At 30.2% G+C, this 24,235-nt stretch overlaps 1 protein-coding gene across 1 annotated transcript; it reads left to right on the forward strand.

Annotated features, from left to right (window-relative positions):
• Positions 1 to 20,938: 20,938 nt before the first annotated feature.
• On the forward strand, positions 20,939 to 22,586 carry LOC105113955 (transcription factor TCP12-like). The gene has a single exon (XM_011010331.1). The coding sequence runs from the start codon at positions 20,939 to 20,941 to the stop codon at positions 22,406 to 22,408; it is 1,470 nt and encodes a 489-aa protein (XP_011008633.1). The 3' UTR covers positions 22,409 to 22,586.
• Positions 22,587 to 24,235: the final 1,649 nt, after the last annotated feature.

Raw genomic sequence — 24,235 nt, forward strand, 5'->3', positions numbered from 1 at the left:
TCATAATTCCCTTCGCGCCTGGGCCGCTACCAGATGGTAAATGTATAATTTGAGGTGGGCAGAATGCGAGGAACTCCGAGAATAGATAGCCACGTGGTTTTTTTTAATAATAAAGTATTCTCCCACTGATTTCACATATCATGACTGAATTCACCTCTACTTCAATTTTAAACATTGGATCTTTTGACTGGAACTGAAAAACAGGAGATCACGATTGAAACCAGTTCAGTTATACAAAATTGACACAGAAACAAGAGAAATTTTGTGGATCCTCAGATTAAAATTAGAGATATTCAAGATAATGTGTGGGGATTCTATTCTCATCGTAGAGAGAAAATTAATAACTCCGTTAAATATCGTTTCAATAAATCTCGAATAAGAGTTTAAAGAATATGTCGTACGTATTAACCCAATACTTTTGCTATATCCATATAATTCTACAATTAACATATTTATCCAAGTTCAACTTTTTATATTTATAAATAATAGTTCCTTCGAAGGTTTTTTTTTTTTTCTTTCAAATACTGGCATCTTCAAATATTGAAAAGGTGTGTGTGTGTGTTGTGTAACATGGCGAAATGAGAGCTACGAAACACGTATGGGTAATGAGCCATGAGGCCCATAACCCTTGGAGTAGAGAATCAAGAACTCGACTCTAATACTATGGTATCAGAACGCATGCGTCTCAGTTACTTATTATATAATAAAATCGTTTTTGCGTGCCGCTTCATTATGAAATCAAAGTATTCGCTGGATTCTTCCGGCAGCCTAGGCCAAATTATGTTTTTATGAAACTAATCATACACCCATCAATTAAACCAACTCTTGTGGACCATTGCTCGCAAGGAGTTGGGAGAGTCAAGAATCACAGCAATAATTGGATGCTCAGGTTCGCTAAGATGCTATAATATCCTCGACTGTTCTATCGCTATGGTCCAAGATGAGTGGCCCATCAAATGGAGGGCAGTGGGCAGCAGGTGTTAAATTTATATTTGAGTCAAACACAATTATCTTTCTAATAAATAAATATTTTGATTGAAATTGAGGGAAAAAATTCCTTACTTTTTTTGTACGGTAATTAGTGTTTTTAGCCGGAACTAATTATGTGGCTCGCTATTTTCTAGGTTAGATATTTTTATTTTATATAAAAATATGTAGGTTTTTTTAATGAATTTTTGTAGTTTAAAAATTACGTTTAAATTTAATTTTTTTATGTATTCATGTAATCAAATAAATTGAGAACTATGCATGAATAAATAAATAAAAATTCATTGATAATAGCTAAAAATAAAAATTAAAAAATCAAAATATAAGTTTAGATCAAGATGTTTAATTTTAAAATATAAGATATTTACTAGATTGTATTTGCTAAATTTTTTAAATTAAAATATTCTTTTATTCAAGAAAATAATAATAGAAATAAAAACATAAATTAAATTAATCAAATAAAAAAAATAACATCATGCAAGGTTACACATATAATTAGAAATATTATCTGAAAATAAATTTTTTATATGAAAAAATAGAGTTCATCCATATAAAATATAAATAAATTAAAAAAACTCTTACAATTTAAATGCATAGCTAAAAAAATAATTATCATTTAAAAGAGGCTCTCCAAACAAAATAAAAAAGAGAAGGGATATTAATTTAAATATAGATTAAAAATAGCTAAAACAAACCATAAAAAATCATTAATTTTAAAAAATAATTAGTTAAAAAACACATACTCCTCTCATCAAATAAAATCATTTGATACAAATATCATCTTCTCTGTGGTCTAAATTTATATTAATGATATTTTACTTAATTAAAAAATAAAAAATAACAAAAATAAGTTTTTATATTAAAATTATATTGAAAAAATATTAAGATGTTGAAATTGAATAATTTACGTGATTTAAAGTTTAACTATCAAAGTGTATATTTTTCAAAATTTATAGCACCCTATCCAGGCATATTTTTTATTTCAGTCTATTTTTTAAAATTAAAATCAATTAATTTTCAATTAAAAATAAATCATAAAAAAAAAAGATTTGAGAACCATATTAAAAAAAATAGAAACTCTTGCACGGCCCATCGAAGATTTGAGAACCATATTAAAAAAATAGAAACTCTTGCACGGCCCATCCATAATGTATAAGATTGAACAGGGAAGCTTTACAGAGTCAAAAGCTTATGTTTTTTGGAGTTATACTTAATGGTAATGGTATTCATGACAGGGTTTTCAACTATTTATGGTTGAAGTTGAATCCAAACCCAAAATTATTATACAAAATCGAACAAAATCAATGGATTGCTACCACTTCTGTTGGTGCTACAACTGGATCTCCTATTGTTGGAGCTGGAGTGGTTACATTGGTGTTGCTGCGTCGCTGGGGCTGCAACTGTTATGACGCGGAGAGTGAGAGGGTTTAGACTTTAGAGGAAGGAGATGCCAGGAGTGTTGATACGTATAGATGTCCTTGTTTTTTTAAATTGTAAGGTTATCAATGTATTCCGGGTCGGGTTAAGTAGGGTGGAGCAATTTAAAATCCAATTTTTTAAGCAACAATAAGTCCGCTCCAGCTGATTCCGGGTCGGGTTAATGTCCGGCACCAAGTTAATGAATAAGTTTCTTTTCTTTTCTTTTCTTTTTTATTGACCCTGCGTTCCAGGAGAAATCTGAACAGGTGGGCAAGCCCTAGCTTGCTCTTTAGAGCTTCCCTAGTCTGTGGTGCGACGGAATTGAAAATGTATATTCCAACAACAAATCTTTAGTACACAATAATGCTCTCCAACTCTTGTAGATGTGTATTCTCTTCTTTTCCATTCCTAGTTAGAACTTGTGTGCATGTTTGATTTAGAGTCCATTTAACATGATTTTTAAATCATAACTTTTGATTTTGAATTATAATCTAAAAGTTATTCTTCATAAATAATTTATATGATAAAAATAATTAAGTTAAAAGACCTTAAATTAGAAATATATTTTTTTAAATGATTCAAAACAATTTTTTAAAGAATGAATGGAGTATAAGTTATAATATAAGTTAAGAGTTAGAGACTTTAATTTTTTATTAAATTAAAAACTTTCACGAAATTCCTAACAGACTTATGTCCATCCAAAAATATTTATACTTTTTCTTTGAATTAAAAGATGAAAAACACCTTAAATCAATTTAGAAAAATATATTAAATATAACTTTACTCATTATGATCTCAGTTAGTGAACTCACTTTGCAGTCCAACTGGGTCCGTTTCCCCCTTCGAACTCTCGGCTAAAACTCATTTGGGATCTTCGAAAGGTTATGTACAGTAGTCCCTCTTATTGCTAGAGCGGCAAGCAGATAAGGTCGTAAAATTCAACCCAAAAAATCTTGCCTTTTCTCTGTTCAAATTCACTTGATTTTATTTTTTTGGGGTGGGGGGTGATTAATTTTCTGAAATTAAATATTTCCACTCGCTAAAGCAGCGACAACATCGCAAGCAAAGCTACTATTGCTAAGTCAGACGTTCCGAAAAGCACTTTCATGCATGTAAAGTATATGTCTGTACAATTGCATGTACATGGCTCAGAGAGGTTCAATGAGAGTACTTAGAGCAGGAAACACAATGAAGGGACTCAAAGCCTGGTTCCATGCTGTTAAAAAAAAATCAGCTTTCAAATTTATCAGTCAACTTTTCCATAAAGTCTACAGACACGAACCTATGCTACTATAGCTTTATGTGAGCCTCGACTAGAGAAGCTTGGACTCCCATTCCACCAACTTTGAAATTGAGAAAACTGAAAGAAGTACCATTACCAAACAATATAACAGAGATTTTCATCGTTTTTTTTTTAAAAAAAGACAGCGGCGAAAATGTCAATCTAAACCAGCCTAAAAAGTAAAAAGACATCAAAGAACTGCATTAGTGGACGCCGGACGGAATCGCAATGGCACAGGTCATTGGATATTTATGTCCTTGAAAAAGTGTAAGGAAAAAAAAATCAAAAGAGTCTGCATAAAAAATAACCCAACAACAGTTTTTGGCTTTAAGTCAAGAAGATCTTTCCATGGGACCAAATAGAATCTAATTAAAGCGTTCTTTCTCAAATTCTCACAAAATTCAAACTTCTTTAGCATCCCTTAACAGCACAAGCTGTCTTAATCATGGATGAACAAGGTGTTTTCCAGTGTCTGGTACGAGATATTTTACAAGTCCCATTTCTTTTCCAGAGTCAAAAAATCATACCCATATTGCCAAGGAATGTGTCCTCAAAGTGGGACAGTGCGCATCTCCATCCAATCATACCTGCCACCGCCAAACGTAAGAACAAAAACAAATGGCCTGATTATCATTTTCCCAAAGCCGAAAGGTGAGCTGATCAGTCCCACTAAATCGAATGAGATCAAATGGAAGAAGCTTGAAGCAAGGTGCAAAATAATATTAATGATCTAGCCAGTACTTAAGATGTGGGAATCAAACTGGTTATTAACAATATAAGCTTTTAAGCAAGTAGATGAGCATGTTGACTAAACCAAATTCTCGTGTGTTGGGAAAGCATTTCTAAACCTTTTCCTTTGATTGTTGAATAAGAATTAGCAATTGAGTAATCATTTCATTATCATCATCATCCCCTGTTGAACGTTCTCTTTTATCCACCATTAATGAGATTAAGCTGGACCCAGCCTGAATTAATAATAAAAAGAGTCTAAATACTGCTGGAACGGGAAAACCACATGTGGTTAGTTGTGGGTTTATTATGTTTTGACATTTACAATGAGGCCTTGCTGTAGCTTTATCGACTTAACAAGGGATATTGTTGCGGGAGTCCGTGAACCTGGACGCCGAAATTCCAAGGGTCACCCCACTTAACAATGTTTTCCTTCCATTTCTTTTTATGCAAAATCATCATATTTCTTGTTTTAATTAATATGCAATCTTTACATCACGTTAACCTAATCACAAAGTCCGCATGCGCGGTGTGCCTCTTGCATAAAAAATCAATGCGTATTTTACAAGCGTTGTTAAGAAACCGATCTCAAGGGGTTAATATAATGGTTGAAGAATTTTTATCTTATTTTATTTTCTAAATTTAAATCTTGAACTAGCATTCATGAAAATTCATTTAAACGCTGATGTGGGGGTGTTTTTTCAATCTTATGTTCAATATTAGTTGAGGTGAAAATTGGTCTAAAAATATATTTAGCTAGTTTTGATATGAAAAAACTAACTGTTAAGACCTTTGTCCTTCCTTTCATCAATTATATAATGAATGAGTGACTGAAAGAAAAAGAAAACGAAAAACACTAACTAAAAGGTTAAAACTACAAATTCTGTGAACTATACAATTATCGTTAATCTACCAAAAGTTATGCTCGGTATCCTCTCTAGATATATGGAAAGGTGTTTGATTTTGAACTTCCAAAGCATTATTCTTCTACCATTAATTTGTTATTTCTCTGATTAGAAATCTCCCTCTTTGCTCTTTTTAGTGTGAACAGAGCTATAGCTGCATGAATATTTTTGTAAAATGATTATATATTATATTTCCTTGCCATGCTAGATCTTCATATGATAGTGTCATTTTGGCAAAATCCCTCAATGGATTCACGCCTTGCTCTCCTAGCTGATGCGTTTGGAATAGCTCACCTGAGAGCTTAGTTTGTTCGGCTTTCATCATCTACTTAAAAAAATGGATCCATGACCTGTTGCATGCAATTGGTCGGAACTCTTGAGTCAAACCTGCAATCGCGCGCGCACAAGAAAAATATCTAGTTCTTCAACTCCTTTTTTGCTTCGAAATTCATATGAAACTGTGCTAGTTTCTGTAGATTAAACTATTTCTTCATATTTTTTTTTTAAAGTAGTGAAAATATATTGCTTTAATTAGCTTGAATTATTATTCCGAAAGTGAGGGAGGGAGGGACTTTAGTTTGTTAAGTTATAGTGTCATGAAAAGATAAAACAAAGAAAGAAGAAACACGGTAAAAACAGAAATCCAAAACCAAGCCGGAAGCCCATACAAAGAGAGAAGGCCCAGTGTAAAGAATAGGTCATAGGCCCAAACCAGTATAAGTCCGGTCCAGTCAACGACATATCATTCACATTCATCTTCACTGGCTCCTTTTAGTTGAATGACATGGCATCCCCTCCAAAACTATAAATTGGCGACACATTTTATAGTCAGTGCTTAAATTGTACTTATACGTAAAAATAATCAGATTTTCTCATATGATTTTTTATATATATACATTCCAGGTTTTCATACCTCCTCGAATATTAAATTTATAAATATTTTTATGTTTTTAGATGGTTATGGTTTTGCACGAAATCAATTTTTTTTTATTAAAAAAAAACTAATTGTTTGGGATTTTGATTGGTTTAAATTGTTAATCATTGATCTAGCTTATCTACGATGTCCTTAATCGGATTCATTTGTATTAAAATTTTATTGATAAAAATTGATGGGTATTTGGTTATGATTATTATTTATGTGACACTGAGTTTAAAAAATAAATAAAGAGTATTTGGTGAAACTTGTATTAAAAGTGATTTCAAATAGAAAGATTATAAATAAGTATATGAGTATTTTTTTTTGTTTATTACGATGAATATATATATATATATTTGTTTTTCTTTATATTAAATGATACTTTTACACCAGTTTATGTTTTAATTTAAATCAGATTAATTTTAATAATCTTTAAAAAAAACCTTTTATACTAGTTTAGTGTGCTCAAAAGAATAAAAGAAATCTAAACAAGGGAGACACTCGGATGTGTCCTCGGCGTTAAAGAACTCTTTGTATTTCTAGTGGTACCAACAATGACAGTCACTTCATCTGAGGTGGGAGATCGACGATTGAGAATTTGGAGTCTGTTCCTAGAAAATTTAGATTATAACTATGTTTTCTTCTTCTTCTTGTGCTATGGTCTCAAATGCTCTATAAAACAGTAAAAACTAATTTGAAAATATAATGTTAAGAAATTATGGAGTTCTAAATAATTAAATTACATCTTCTTAACTTGTTTGATCTCTTTTCATAATTTTCTAATTTTTCTTGATTCTTTGATTTTTTTTGATATATTCTTTTCTTATTATCTTTTTGTCCCTTGTTGTCTTTTACTTCTCAACTCACTACCTAAACTCTTTTTATTTTTTATTATCAAATATAAAAAATTAAATTGAACTGGAAATATAGCTTTTAAAAATATAGAAAAACTAGGAGTTAAAAATATTTAAAAAAATTTAACTAAAATTGTTATAAACACATTTTATATATTATGAGTTTGTTTAGTATTGTTGTGTTTTTTTAAAAAAAATTTCTCTAAAGTGAAACACATTAAAAGATACTAATTGTAACCTTATAAAACATTGTAGCTACAAACTTAGTGATACTGTTTTTAAAATTTAAAATTGTTTTTCAATTTGAAAAAAAATTATTTTTTTTCTTTTAAAAATTATAGTTTAACCCTTTTTGTTCTTAATTTTTCAATTTTAGTACTTATTTCTTGAATTTTTAATTTTTTCTTAATCTTGTTTTAGAAATTTTATTTGATTTCAACTTCATCATCCTATTTCAATTTTCTATATATTATTTTTTTCAATTTAATTTTTATTCTTTTGATTTTTAATTTTCTTTCTTATACTCTTTTGTAAAGTTTTAGTGACATTAAACTCATTAGCAATTCCAAATTGATGTTATCATATTTTTCAATTTAATTTTTATTGTTTTGATTTTAAATTTTTTTTCCTAGATTTTTTATAAAAGTTATTATTATTTTAAATTCCACTCTTCAATCATAAATTTATTTTTATTTTTATTTTTTATGTTAATTTTTTATCCTTGTTATTTTGATTTTTTTGGGTTCTTTAGCTAAATTGATTTTCCTTTCAATTTCATTCTTTATTCAAATATAAATTTTGTCGTATATTGCCATTTTGATTTTTATTTTTTCAATTCTTATTTTTTATTTTTATAATTAAAATTTATTTTTAAATTCTATCATTTAATATTTTATTAATTGAAAATTAAATTTTACAAGTGTTTTAAATAAGATATGACGAGTCTATTGTATTTATCACGAATTTAAAAAGTCAATATAATTATTTTATTAAAAACCTCTATAATTTTTAATTTTATTTTAGTTTTTTATTGAATTATGCTAATTTTATAATTTAAATTACATATTTTACATGATATTTTAAGTTAACTCAGTTTTAATTATCTTATAAGTTTACTATATTAATTTATGATGATTTTTTAAAGTTATTTTTTATTTTATTTCATTTTTTCATATTTAATATATTGTAAATTAAAATAAATTATTTATTTTATTTTAAAAAATATTTTTTTCTTAAATTATCCTAATCCCTTTTTTTTTTTTTCAAGATTTGATGCATCTACTCTCATTTCCTAGTCTTATAACCGTCCCGCCGATACCTGACTCATCGATTAACCAAACAGGAGGGTCAATAGTTAATTTCACACCGTTAAACACTCCTTGATGGCAATGAAGTAAGAAGTGGGGGCTTATTCTGCTTTGGTTATCATTCTTCAAGGAAACGACGTCGCCAATCGTGTGATAGCTGGTTGGAAGAGGAGAGAGCGTGTAATCCGTAAGGCAATAAGAGAAACTGTGACCAAAAGACGGCCCAACAGAGAAGAGAACGAAATCAGCCCACTGACCAAGCCCATCACTTCATGGGCTCCATTAAAACTCGACCCGGTACACGAGACATGACACCCGCACCCGAATGCTAGGCTCCTGAGCTTCATTGCTCTCCCGGAGCTTGTATTCAAGGTGGTGGTTTCTTTAGAGAGAAACCCAGAAGTTTTGGTCCAATCAGAGTAGACGTACTCGTATCTACAAGGGCTGTGAAGGCGAGTGTGGTTGCAGGGATTGGGGTCAGGTTGAGGGACGAGTTGACAGAGAGAGCTGAAACAGTGAAACGGGGAGAAAATGGAGGAGTGGCGAGCGAGGAATGTGGATCCGGGTTTGCGGGGGGAGCAGTTAGTTTTGCAAGCAGAGCATGTAACCCAAGTGAGGTTGCTGCTGGTGTCTGCAACGAGAAGGAGGGTTTGAGGTGGAGAGCCGAGGCGGAGGGACACGAAGTATTGGCCAGAACCGGAGGAAGCTCCGGATATTAAGGGGGATTTGAGTGGGGTAGAAAATGGTGTTTTGTGGTGTAAAGAGAGTTTTAGGTATTCTGTAGTAGAGGTGGATAGATCTACGAAGGCGAGGATGAGGAGGAAGAACAGGGAGAGAGACAACATGATGATCTGTAACTCTGTGTGTTGTGTCCGTGAGAGAGAGAAGAATTAAATGGCCGTACTGCAAGGTGTCGTTCCGTTACTGTTTCGGAGATAGAGACAGTGATATAAATCTGTTTTTAAAATGGTAACCCGAGCTTTACTTCGGATCCATTTTTATTTTGAAAATTAAATTTGAAAATATTTTTTAATTTAAAATTTAAAATTATTTTTAAATTTATAAAAAATTTCTTAATTCTTTCTCCACCTTCAAAAATTATAATTTAACCTTTTTTATTTTTAATATTTCAACTTTATATAAATCTGTTTCTAAAATAACTTTGTATTTCTAATACATGATATAGGAGATATATGTTTCAACTAATAATATTTTTAAAAAATATTATAATAAAAAATTTATAATTTTAAAATTATCCATAATAAAAATTATTATTATTATAGTTTTAAAACTCATTTTAAGGATGGATGTGAGGTAAAGCTTAAATTATTTATTAAGCACTAAATCATGAATTGAGTTGATATGAATCATTATGAAAATAAAAATTATTATTATAATAATTTTAAACCTAATTTTAAAATAGAATTGGGGTAATGTCTATATTATAAGGGGGGTTGATCATTGAACCAAGTTAACAAAAATTATAAAAATAATAATTATTATAATTTTAAAATCTGATTCAAGAGTTAACTTGGATCAACATAAAATAAAAATGATTATTATCACAAATTTAAAACTTGATTCGAGGGGGTTAACTCAAGGCAAGACCCAGGCTATAAATAAAAAAAGTCAATCCAGTAATAAAAATTATTATTATCATAATTTTAAAATTTAATTTAGAGGTTGACTAGGACAAGGTTGAGGTCATAAAGCGAGTGGCTCAACACAAGTTGACTCGAGTCAATATATAAATAGAAATAATTAATATTATAGTTTTAAAATTCAACTTAGAAATCGACCTTAAACAAAATTCAGATCACGAGTTAGAAGAGTCAAGATGAATAACCTATTTTTTTGTTAAAAAACAATCAAAACAATATTGTTTTGACCATTTTTTTCCAAAAAAGTTTATAGGTTTTTTATTTGTTTTTTATCCCGGGTTGATTAAGGTTTTCTGACCAAGTCAAGTTAAGTTAATCATTCGTGTATTTTTTCTTAAATTCGGATTAGTCTAAGCCTAGGATTAACTAGTCAAATTAGTCCTGGTTTATAACTAGAATTATTATAATATTATTAATATCAACACTTAATATAAAAATAAAGTTGAAAGAATAATATATAATTATTTTTTAAAAATATATAAGTTTGATAACAGTACACATTAAAAGTAAAATAATTTTTTTATATATATTTTATTTTATTTTATCTATCATGACCAAACATAATATAAATAATTATTTTCTTTTATCTTGTATATTATTATCAAATATAATTCTATATGACTTCCTTTTGTCTTCATGTCTTCTATTTCAAGATACTATCTAGACATTACCTAATCTAATTGAATTGTTTGCTTTAAATTGGTTTATACTGTAATTGAAATGGTATTTGTTTTTTTTCCCCAGTGTTGGAAAGTCTTATGGCATTGACAATATTTATACTTTTTTTACAGTTAATTTCTTTTTGTAAAGTTTTGATTTTTTTTTTCACTTTAAATTATTTTTTGAGTGTTTTTATATTATTTTGATATGTTGATATTAAAAATATTTTTTTTAAAAATAAAAATAATATTATTTTAATTTATTTTCAAATAAAAAATATTTTAAAAAATAATCACCATCACAATACCAAATGAGCTGTTAATTAAAACTAAGGAAAATGTTTTTTTTAAATAATAAAATTAGTTTATATAATATTAAAAATAAATATTTACTCAATATTGGAATATCCTAGATTTAGTTTATTTCTCCTAAAATTCATTCAATTCTTATCAAAATTTCTATTTTTTTCTGCCAATCAACATGATAATAATACTTCAAGTACTAATTGATTACTTTTGTTAATTACAAGGATTAAATATATATTTAACTCTATTGTAAACGGGGATGTTCAAAGTTGAAGGGAGAGGAGAGAGAGCTCATGGGAGGTGGGGGTGCCAGATGCCTTCTATTTTTTTTTTATTTAACATTGTTTAGCGTGACAATCAATTGTGGGATTAAACGGTTAGGAAATCAAGATTTGGATTTACCATCCGACTAGTCATCCACCTGCGCGCGCAAATTTGTGAGCATGATGCTATAATAATTGATGCATATCTCATCGTTACTCGAGTATGCCTAAATTAGTCCAAATACTCCATGTGAATTATTATTATTATTTTGTGAGTATGATATTTGGACAAAATGATTTTTTCCTGGCCATTTTACCAGCCCACAGGGAATTGCCACGTGGAAATCAAGCTGGAACTTGTATTTTTGTGAGCGTTTGTAGAGGTTGTCGTCAGGAATGGTGTGCGTGGTGTCGCGGTCTTTGAACTTCGGTGGGGAATTTCTGGGGTGGACTCATTATTGCAGAATATGCACACCATGAAAGCTGCAGCTAGCTAGGCCTTTCTTTCTTACGTTCCTTCTTTGTTTTGTTTTTTTTCGGGCTAGAGCTTAATTAAGAAATACTTTGCTCAAATGATCTTTATAACTAGAATTTGATCTGCTCATATCCTCTTTTAGCTGTGTATCTTATTGCTTCTCGATCGGGAAAACAGAGGGCTGACGTCTTGTGTTCTAAGGGATCCATGAGTTATTCTAAAATCAAAAAGGGTTCTCAGCCTGCCACCTCTAACTGTGGGGTTGTGATTGCAAAGCTTTATTTTCAGTGGTTCTGGTGCTAGTCTCCTGGGCAGAGCATGATTGCTACAAAAGTGTATTAATTTTTTTTCAAAACTAGTTCTTACTTTTTTAGCACATGTTTTCAAAGTTAGGTATGCTTGGAGAGTTGGAAAATAGATGTGAATCATGCCTGGGGTTCGATCAGGTTGGGGCGTCAAAGATTCAAAGAGGATGTTTGGGAGATAACTTGTGTTTTTTTAAGTAAAAAACATATTTTTATAATTTTTAAAAATATTTAAAAAATATCACACCTTCAAATCAAACAAATGTGACATGATTTTGGCCACCAAAAACTAAGACTAAGTTCAAGAAGTACATAACCAAGTCAAAAATTATGGTTAAAAACTCTGATATAATATTATATCTGGATTCAGTTTGTGCTATCTAGCGATCGAGTTGTGGATATTTTAATTATGTATTAAAAAAATATATTAATAATATTTTTTAGTCAAAGATTCAAAGAGGATGTTCCCATGGGAGATAACTTGTGTTTTTTTTAAGTAAAAAACATATTTTTATAATTTTTAAAAGTATTTAAAACATATCACACCTCCAAATCAAATAAATGTGACATGAATTGGGCCACCAAAAACTAAGACTAAGTTCAAAAGGTACATAACCAAGTCAAAAATTATAATTAAAAACTCTGATATAATATTATATCTAGATTCAGTTTGTGCTATTTAAAGATCGAGTTGTGGATATTTTAATTGTATATTAAAAAAATATATTAATAATATTTTTTATTTTTTAAAAAATTATTTTTAAAATTAACATATCAAAATGATTTAAAAATATATTAACTTTTAAAATAAATTTTGAACTTTTTCAAAAACATTACCAAAAACCCTCGTGAGAAATGATAGATGCCTATAATAAAAACTTGTAATCAAACAAACTCTCATTTTTTAATCATTTTCTAAAAGAATTTAAAAAATCAAGAAAAAAATAAAAAAAGAGAAATGATAGTAACTGGTACCTAAATAAATATTAAATTTTTTTTAAAAACATTGTCAACGACCCTCGTTGGAAATGATAGATGCCTATAATAAAAACTTGTAATCAAACAAACTCTCATTTTTTAATCATTTTCTAAAAGAATTTAAAAAATCAAGAAAAAAATAAAAAAAGAGAAATGATAGTAACTGGTACCTAAATAAATATTACAAAATCTTATCCCATTAACTAGCCATCATGTGAAGAAAGAAACCTAGCTACTTACTTTGAGTTCACCAGTCCCAATCGAAACATATAAAAGTGGTCAATCCTTCTAAAGAACAGAAAAACTGGTCAGTAGTCCATCGAATATAAAATGATGTACTGTATATATATCATCAGAGTTTTGGATATTCGAACCAAATTATGTCGCCATACATAAACTAGAGCATCTATAGCAGCCAAAATACAGCTCGAGTCAATATTCACATCCACTGAGGTGGAAATATAACGCGCGATGTCCCAATCCGAGCCCTCGCAAATCACAAACAGGATTCATATTATATGCAATTCCTAAGAGCCTATCCAAATTATATAGCTAGAGTCTAGAGAGGTGCTTCACTTATTGATCAATAGTTGGTGTCTTTTTGAGTGTGTGGAAGCAATAGTGATTAGTGGAGTTTATATGCTTTCAGGTCATTCAGTGATGTGGACTAGTAAACTAGCTGGGGAGAAATAAAAAATGGAAGAACTCGGGGTTCCCTCAGAGCATTATTTATGGTTCCAGCTCTTCTGTTTTGTTTTCGGATGCTTGCTTTTAAATGTCTAGAAACAAAAGGCGTAGAGTTAATTTATTTGTTTTGGATTTTTTAATTAAAAAATCATAACCAAAATCACCATCACAATTCTTAAAAACCATTATATTATTTTTATTTTGACAACTGGCCATCAATTTCTTACATGTTGAAAAACAAAAACAAATAAATCATTTCCCGTTTTAACAAAAAGAAACAGATAATGCACTTGCGGAGATGCATCCAATGATCTATGAGAAAACTCTATCCACAAAAAGAAGTCGTGTATATGTAGCTGGCGTCTCCTTCTTGTATTCTGCCTAGGGCCGGCCATGGGAGGCTACGCAGAAATATAAATTATAAATAGAGATGTGTTCTGATGGTGAATGAATGGAAGAGAAATGACTACTTTTACTTCCTCTTACAAGTGGACACATTATTTTCCATTATATCTTAAGTCATTCATGTTTGCCTTTTTGGAAACAATGTTTTTTTTTTTTTAGTTAACATGATAGTGCGAATACATGAGGAGTCAATTAATCATAATAAATTAATGTTAAGAGGAATTCAAAGCCAGCATTTCAAAACTATGATGTCTTATTAGGTATTTAAGACTTTAATGAAACTATTTTTTCTTATGATCTTAATGGTTCATATGTCATATTAAAATATCTGGTAATTATATAAGTACTTGTGATTTGTTAGAATTATTTTTATTAGGTAAAAAATTCACCTTGTTGAGGATGAACTTGACTAGTCATATTAATAGGGTTTTCTGAACAAATCTATTTTTTACTCCTTATGTATTTTTTTTTAAATTCATTTTTAATCATATACCTACTCATTTGATAATAGATAAAACTAATTAGGGTCTTAATTCTTTCAAGCTTTTCACTTAGTGATTTGGGAGTATCTAGATTAAGTTATGGCATGTTTAGGATTTGGTTTATGCTAAAAATAATGGATCCACCAATATATATTTACATAAAAAATTATATTCTTATGAATGGCTCTTCAACTGAAGAACTCTGTATGGAAAGAAGGCTTGCGATAAAAAGACTCCTTATTATTGTTTTTTTTTTATAAAGTTATTAAGAAACTTAATAAAAATACTAAAAAAAATTGTGATTTGGGACTAATTAAAGATATTTGCTTTGATTAGGATCAAATGAATATTACTCATCTTTAATTTGTTGGTAACACACTCGTCTCTCTAGTGCATACAAGTTTTCTTCCTTTCAAAACATAAAAAGAGTTCCACGATGTTTTGATTTAATCTATGAACTGAAGGTTAATTTTTATAAAAGTTTAATTATTGAAATTAAAATTGATAATACTATTATTTCTTCCACTACAAACAGTCTAGTGTAAAAAAGAAAGGTTGCCATTTAAATACTTAGGTATGCATGTTGGAGCATCTCATATCATATATCGATGTGAAGACCTATTATTAATAAAATTAGTTGCAGGTTAACTATCAGGAAATATCGTTATTTAACCATCAATATCAATAGAAGAGTTTGCCTAATTAAATTTGTATGGAATAATCTCTTTATATATTATCCCTTTTTATTTCTTATTTCAATAATTATTATTATAAAAACTAATAGACAAATCAGGTTTTTTCTCTAGTATAATGAGGAGGGAGGAAAAAAAACATACAATGTTAAATGGGCTTTTGTTTTTATTTAAAAAAAAAACAAGGAGGTTTGGGTATAAGTTATGTTCTTGATAAAAACAAAACCTTGTTTTTTAAATGACTTTTACGGTTTGAGAGCTCTGATTCGGGATTATGAAAGGATGTTATATACAATATTCATAATCAAAAAGTAACTTTAAATTTGGCTTCAATCTGTGTAAATTCTAACAGTAGTGCATGGTCTAGCATTGTTAATGTTTGTCATAAGGATAAGAAACTTCATAATATTTCCAGGAAAGAATTTTTTTATTATGGCTAGTAATGATCATGATACTAACTTTGGAATGATACGTGGCTGAGGGATATTGTAGAAGATCAAGTTTTTTAAATAGATAATATGGGTATGTGGGGTGAATTTTTATAGATATGAAATTCTAAATAGAAAGGGGCTATTAGAGGAAGAGAGATTGACTCATTTAATGCTCTCTTTAATAAGTCGTGTAATGTGGTGTTATCAAGTAAAGTTGAAGATAAAATGATTTGGAAATTCAATTATAATGAAGTTTATTCAGTCAAATCCATATGTAGTATTTTATCATCTCATGAACTATTTAATTATTCATATAATTCTTTTCATGGTGCATGGAAAGAATTGGTTCTTCTAGAATACTAGAGAAGTCTTGGTTAGGTGAGGTATTTTTAAAGCTAGTGATACACATTATTCGTTTTGTTTGACATCCAAGGAATATGTGGATCACCTATTCATTTATTGCCATAATTTATGGTGCATTTGATCAAGATTTATTGATTGATGGGGTTTATTTTTGAGCTGCCCAAAAAATATAGTAGCCTTATTTCATCGATGGGAATCTACTGTTCAGGAAAGTTTGGTTTATGATGTTCTTTGCAATCCTATGGTTCATTTGGCTTCTTCAAAATCAATTACTCTTTAATCATAAACAACCTAATTATGATATCATCTTCCTCCTAATTCTAACCAGATTGTGTTCGTGGATAAAAGTTTTATTCTCTAATTTTTTTTTGTGCTATTGATTTTTTAATCTTTATTGATGGTTTTGTTTCATGGTCAAATAACAAGAGTGCTAGAACTCTCATTTCATGATCTCCCCTTGAATCTCATATGATGAAATGAAATGTTGACGGTTCTTCTATTAGCAAACCTAGATCGATTGGTTTTGGAGGGGTTTTTCACAATCGTAAAGACTTCATGCCAAGTTTTTTCTATACTTTTAATGGGATTAAAGGGACTCAAATGAAGTTGAGTTGCTAACTATGACTTTGACAACTATTTTTTTGCAAGATGATTTTTTTTATTTTTAGATTTTGGCATAATATTGCTTTTTTCTTTTTTTTTTTGCCTATTTTTTTGGTGTTTTAATCCAATCTATTACTTATAGAAAGAAAAAAAAATAATGCTCAAAGGTTAAATTTCAAGGATTCTTTCTCCATATACAACATTTTAATTAATTTGATACTGTTATGCGAAATGATTACTGTTGGCATGAAACCCTAATATAAATCATATATGAATATTTAACCATAACCCTTTCTTTTTTATAAATAGAATAGTCGAGCATGCTATATGTATATGTTAGTATTGTCTTTTTTATTTCATCGTTTCCTTAAAGGATTAGATTTAATAAGTTCTAAGACTTGGCTTTTTTCCCTTTTCTGGTACAAGTACTTGGCTTATTTGATCAAACTGCTTGTGGTAGCTTTAAGTAACCTAAGTTCGACTTATAAAATCAAAGACGCCTAGGGATTTGAGGAAGAAATGGGCATGTTTCACTCTACATCGTGTAAGAAAAGACCCCACGTTGTGAAGACAGTTTTAATAATATAAAGATTGAATTATTTATAATCATAATGGTGAATATTAAGCTGACCATCCTTAAGACATTAAATTACACATTTTTATTATCCAATAGTTTGTTTTTCAAGTATTTGTATATGATTTACTTCTATTATGGTAAATTTCTCATTTATTTTCATTCTCTAAGATCCATCAGTATAACTATTATATTTATATTTTCAAATATACAAACAAGAAATAATTATACAAGCCTTTATACCTTTAGTTATTATAATATTCATACATTTAAAAATCAATGATTAGTTTACTATTACAAGTTGACAATAAATAAACATTAGTAATTCGTATGACAAGCTACTAAAGTTTTCATGATTATAGATTCTATTCAATAGATCAAACTCTTATTTTTTTTTTAAATAGAGATGTTTGAATTGGAAAGACTTATGAATAAAAAATGATATAAGAAAGAAGCTAAGAGTGCCAACCAAAAAAGAAGAGATTGTCTTCGTTAAAGGGACTTATAAATTGTTTGAAATTTGTTTAAAGAATATGGTTAATGAGCACATTTAAAATGAAATTAAAAAAAGAGTCCATTCACTTTTAAAGTTAAAATTTTGTTAGAATTTAATTTTTAATACATGCTTTTAAACTTAGAGCATTAATATGATTTAAATAAATTATAGGAGAATGAGAAATTGATCTAAAAATTAAAACCTTTGTTGACATGTTTTTAAAAAATCTAAAACCTTATAAAGAATTTGATATTTATAAAACACATTGAAAAGAAATAAAACTTTTCTAATATTTATAAAGTTGTACTTGAAAATTTAGAACTAGACCTAAGGAGGAGCAATAAGGCCTTGAAAAATAAATAATTTATTATTGACAATAACAAAATATTCTTATTTTACAGTGCTTCAACAAGTAAGTGCTAGTATTTGTTTTAATTTAAGCACATGTATTTTTATTATTAGTATACGTATTAGGACTTTGAATTAATTAATATCAATTGTAAGTTTAGTTAAATGTTTAGTATGTATTCTATTATTCTAGTATTCTATTATTATTATACTTGTGTTGTAAACATGTTTGATATGCATTTTATTTTTGCATATTTATATATTTAAACTTGTATGAACTTTAAATGTTCTTTGAAAACATTCTTATATTTAATATCTTATTATGACAAACTAAACATCTCTACGCATTATTTTAATATATTTATAAACTTTGGTAAAAAAAAGTTTATAAATATAAATAGAAAGTTTAAATGAGAAATCCTAAACTTGAAATACTTGATTGAGATAAGAAATTGTTTAGGATAAAATTAAAACTGCCTATATAATTGGAAGACATTTTTAAGATTTTCCCTACATTTAATAAATTGATTAAATTAAGAAAATTCTATCCTCGAAGATAATAAGAGTAATCATATACTAACTTAAAGCAACAAAAATGATGCATGGCCTTGATTTATCGGTTCCATTAATGAGATCATAAGAATGAATATGATCCTCCTAATTGAGTGATATTGTAGCTTCGTAATGCTTCTCTTAACTAGTATACTAATGCTAAAAAGTGATACAAATTTAACACTAATACTACTAAAAATCATGATAAAGACTGATTCTAAGTTATTGCATTGGACTATACAAGCTTGATAATTCCCTTAGATGACTAGCATTACCTCCATAAGGAGTTAAACTTTATAGAAAAATTGATGTCTTAATAAAGTACTTGTGCTAGGAGCTATTGGGAAATACATGACACATTTCATTCTAGATGTGTCTTGATTATCTATCATTAATAGCAATAAGAGGTGTCAAAACCATGTCAGGAATAATGATTGATGGCTTTTTTATTAGTTTCCACAGACTATGCTATTAATGATGTCTTGACAGATCAAAGTAATTTAGGAGTAAGACTTATGTCTTAGATAATCAACTAATCTCTTAGTTCTAATAATATAATCCATTCTTATTAACCAAGATGACTAGCAACCAATACCTTTAAAAAGTTTTTTTTATAAATTTAAGGATTTTCTGATGTTTAAGTAAATATCCTATTTCAAGGAAAGTTAATGATATTTTAGAGAGAGACTTTGAAAATAAATATGCAATAAATACTAGAAATTATGAACTCCCTTTTCATTAAAGGATTCATAGGATCATTATAATCCTTGAATTTTGTTTTTTTATGGAGATGAGAGGTTAAAATGTCATCTTACTTTGATAACATTAACAAAGAAAAATATATCTAACACATGAGAAATAAATATTCTTTATATATTATTAATGAGGGATAATTAATATGTTATTTTAAAGACTTTCATAAATTTAGAGGTGTAGAAAGATGGTTACTCTTGAACATAATATTTTATGTTAAGGGTCACAAGAAAAAAAAAATAGGCTAGGTCTTTAAACTCAATATAAAACCTTGAAAAATCAACAGTTTAACATTCATTTGGGTTTAGCGAGCTGTTGATCATAGGATGTTGGATTTAAGAAGTCAGACTTGTATATGTTTGGGTTCAATACGTAATAAAGTCTAGGAATATTGAGTTATCACTCTATTTTTTTATTTTTTTAAACATAATTTTTTTAAAAAATAATATATATAAAAACATGTTGATTTATAAATAATAAAATGATGTTTAAGATGATTTATAATACATGGATTCCTATTAGAAAAGGTAATTGAGCTGTTTGTAAGGGAGGAAAACAAAAAAGGGATGGAGGAAATCTAGATGCGAGTGCTATCATAGGATTTAAAATCTCTCTATATTGAAACAAATTTGGTATATGATAGAACCAAATGATGTTAAAAGATACATAACAATTGATGCTTGGTTGGTATTTGTTTGTATACTCTTTAAACAAACCTAAGTAAATTCAAGATTATTCTTTGGCAGTTGGAAGGTTCTTGACAATTAAAGATCAAGATAATTGTGGATTAACATTTGGGAACAAATTAAAATAGTTGGGATAAGCTCAGGAAAATAATCACAAAATAATCGTACCTTGTTTTTGGTCTCTTTTTTTTCTTAAAAAAAAATCAATAATACAAGATACAGTCAGAGAAATGAAAGGGACATTTGGTCTCCCAGTCAAAAGAAAATTTTGCCCATCCATGGTGGTAAAAGTAACTTTGGCTCATTTTTACATGCCTAGCTCTCACTCTGCTGCTTCACAGATATCATTACTTGTCCTTCTTCCCTCTCTCTTCCTGGCTAGGTTTCCTAGAGGTGGCCATGTCTATTATCTACTCTACTCTGCTACCCTCACAAGCTCCTCAAAAAACTTGCTCACCTTTCAATCTATTTTTATCTTTCTCTGAAAAAGAAAGAACAAGAACGGTTCCTATCAGGCAACCACCTGTGCCCACGTGAATTGTTGCCAATGAAATGTGGGCTGGCTCCTCAGTTTCGTACACATAATCACTATCAAAGCTACCTCCTATTATCTGTATCATTTCTGTGTACCGTAGCAACAATCACAAATTGCACTACGACTACTTTTACTGTTCTATATTTCGGAAAGAGATGAAGATAAAGTTTTATCACCCATAAACAGAGGTTCCTCGGGCTAATTCTCCTTCAATCCTGCACCAATTTTAGAAACACTAAAAGCGCTCCAAAAATAGCTCTTCAAAAGAAATAGTACTGTTAAGCTATGTTTTCTTCAAGTAGCAGTTTCAATCCCTTTCAATACGAAAACCCTACCATGATAGCAAGCACTTTAGCTGACCCAGAAAACCCTAGCTCAATAGAGGACTATTCTCCAACGTCGTTCTTGCAGCACTTCCCTGATCTCTTTCTCAATGATGATGATTTGCTGGTAGGTGAGCTCTTATCACAACAACAGCAACAGCAGCAGCAGCCGGGAGTTTTTGGGTCCAATACTCATGTTTTGGCAGTTGAGACTCAGGAGATTAACCCAGTAGCTTCAAACGATGAAAGTACAAGAAAATTCAACAATAGCAAGATGAAAGGTAATGTTAATACTTCAAAGCAGCCAATTCGTCAACGGCGAACAGGGAAGAAGGACAGGCACAGTAAGATCCATACTGCTCAAGGGCCGAGAGACCGAAGAATGAGGTTATCACTTCAAATTGCCAGAAAGTTCTTTGATCTCCAAGACATGCTCGGCTTCGATAAAGCAAGCAAAACTATCGAGTGGCTCTTTACAAAATCGAAGGCCGCGATCAAGGAGCTCACAGATACTGTTCCAAAAGTGAGAAAATGCAGTAGTACTAGTGCTGGCAAGAGTGTTTCTTCCACTTCCGAGAGTGAAGTTGTATCAGGTATCAAGCTGACACCTGACACTAATGGAGACAGGAGAGTGATGGAGGCAAAGAGTGACTCATTAGTGAGCAAACCTCAAGAGAAAAAGAGCAAAAAAGTGCATAAACCAGTTTTTAATCCTGTTGATAGAGAATCTAGGGAGAAAGCAAGGGCAAGGGCAAGGGATCGAACAAGAGAGAAAATGAAGAACAAAGGCATAAACAAGTCAAGTCAGTCTTCTCAAGCAAACCCTGACAATTTGGAAAAGTTTGGGTACTCTAGTACCCTCGAATATGGTGAAAATTTGGCTTCTGGACGCCAAGAAATTAATTCTTCTGTGAAGGTAGTTGATGAAGAAGAAGAATCCAACAATCATCATCACTTGCTGCCACATCAAATGGATCATGTCAGCATCATTGACAAATTTTTTGGGATCACAAATTCACCAAGATCATCTTCGATTTTCGATTTTTCTGAGAGCGTTGAGGTTCCAAGTGGGGCTACTTTGAAGGATGAGTTTTCAGGGTTTCCTCTGAAGTGGGACGTGACAAATGGTAGAGTCCAGTATAAATATAATGCACTGCCAAACATGAAGCTACCATCAGGTAATGTTCAAGCACAAAACCCTAATGCAAATTTCATGACCACCCCGCATGCCCTAGAACAAAACTTAAGCACAATGATCATGACAACATTAAACGCCCATGTTGAAGAAAGCCCTAATTCAGCTTTCATGAGCATGCCAAATCCCAATGAGCAAAATCCCATTTCAATTCTCAAGACCACCACCGCAATTGACAATGGAAACCAATTCTCCTCCAGTCACATTTTTGCCAGAGACTATGATCGCTTATATTGAAGTGTCCAAAACCTTGTGTTAGTTGAACCGACAAGGTTTGCTTAGAGAGTTGAACTCATGTCCATTGAATCCTTTTCTAAATGGTGGAAGGAGAATGAAAAACTTTATAATTTCTTTCAGAGATAGTAAGCATTTCTACAAATTGGGTTGATGTATAAGTCTTCACTTTCGTTTTTGTTAGCAATGTGCATGTGTATTTTGTGTTAGAATTAATTTTGAAACCTACATTCAAAGTAATTTTAGTTATTTTAGGTTTGTAGAAAATCAACGATATGATTATTCAATATCTAGAACTTTTTATAAACAATATAAATGTGTTATGAAAAGCATTATAATCTAAGAACGAGCCCATAAGATTTCTTCTCTTGAAAGAGTAATATGATATGATGAATAGTCTTCCACCATGCTTCCCTACCCACCTCATCCCCTAATTTTTTTTAACAGATGTAGGTGTATTTAGTGTCAGTATTCATTGTATTTGCTATATTTTGTTAATCTTCATGCAGCTATGAGATAATTGTCCAAAAAGGCTACTAAACAGTGCTAATCGAGTTCAGCATAGTTGAACTATAGCTAGAATCAGAAATCAACTATAGCTAGAATCAGAAAATAAGCAAAGGCTGCATGAAAGTTCAGCCTATAGAATACATGATATTTTTCGGGGGATTTTTATCAGCATAATTTCTATGTTCGTGAAGACGACAATATTTACAGCAAAATCGCAACGTAGATACTGCTTTTCTCTTGTACAAAAATTTAAATCACTTCCAAGTTATGTAGATGACAAATAGCAGTTGCCGAGAGAGAAAAATCCAGGGAAAAGTTGAAGAAGCATGCATGCGTAAATATTTCAGACGGTTTTTATTCTATATATTTATGTCTAATCTGGGGTGAAATAGAATCATCTGTAAAGATAGAATTCCCAAATATTTCAACTTACATAGCTGGGCTAAACTCAATGTTCAATAATGCTGTCCTTTCTTGGAATTTGATGTTTTCTTAGAGTAACAATTGGTGATAATTTACCCCCCAAAGAATTCTCCAGTAGCTGGGCTAAACACAATTAGATACATCATTTATTATCTTATATATATACTAGCTAGTTAAAGAACAAGGCAGCATTTATTTTTTTGCTGGGAATGAAAAAGGCGCTTGTAGTGGTCGAACGAAATCTTTTTTGGAGAGCAGCATCGGTTCACGGGTAAGAGAAAACCTCAAGTGTGGTTCCCAGGTAACCAAAAGCCTTTATGTGTTGTTTATTTCGGGATCTTGAAATTTCCAGGAAGCAATATGGGGTACAGCCTGATAGGATTTTATAGTGTAGAATGAGCAGAGTGGCTCTTCAGGATCTTAGGGAGTAGTTGGGGGATTTAATAGAAAGATTTTAGTGTTTATGGGTAAAGGTGAAAGTAGTGTGATGGTTTAGGTGTTTAGTTAATGTAGTCGTGAATAAAAAGGATTGAGAAATAAATTGAAGACCCGTGGGATAGAAAGAAGAACTCAAGTTACTACGACTTTGTAGTATACAAGGCAGAAGCTTTTATTTATAACTAATGGGTGCCCGGGCTGGTTGTTGCCAGGTTTCACCGACTTAAGGCACACTTGCACAAGTGTTTTAACAGCTGCCTATCATTCTAGATTTACTACCTCCATATCTGGATAATTCTAGATCGTTCGTTACTTCTTTACAAAGCTAATATCAGCCACAATTATTTTCACCGATCGACTCACTCTAGATTAGAATTCCATCTCTTCGAAGTCTGCATATATCCAGCATCGTCATAGAGCTTCTATTCTAGAACCATTTCATCAAGTGCATTAATAATT

This window comes from Populus euphratica, unplaced genomic scaffold, assembly GCF_000495115.2.
Source record: "Populus euphratica unplaced genomic scaffold, PopEup_1.0 scaffold5.1, whole genome shotgun sequence".
In the NCBI taxonomy this organism is placed as follows: domain Eukaryota; kingdom Viridiplantae; phylum Streptophyta; class Magnoliopsida; order Malpighiales; family Salicaceae; genus Populus; species Populus euphratica.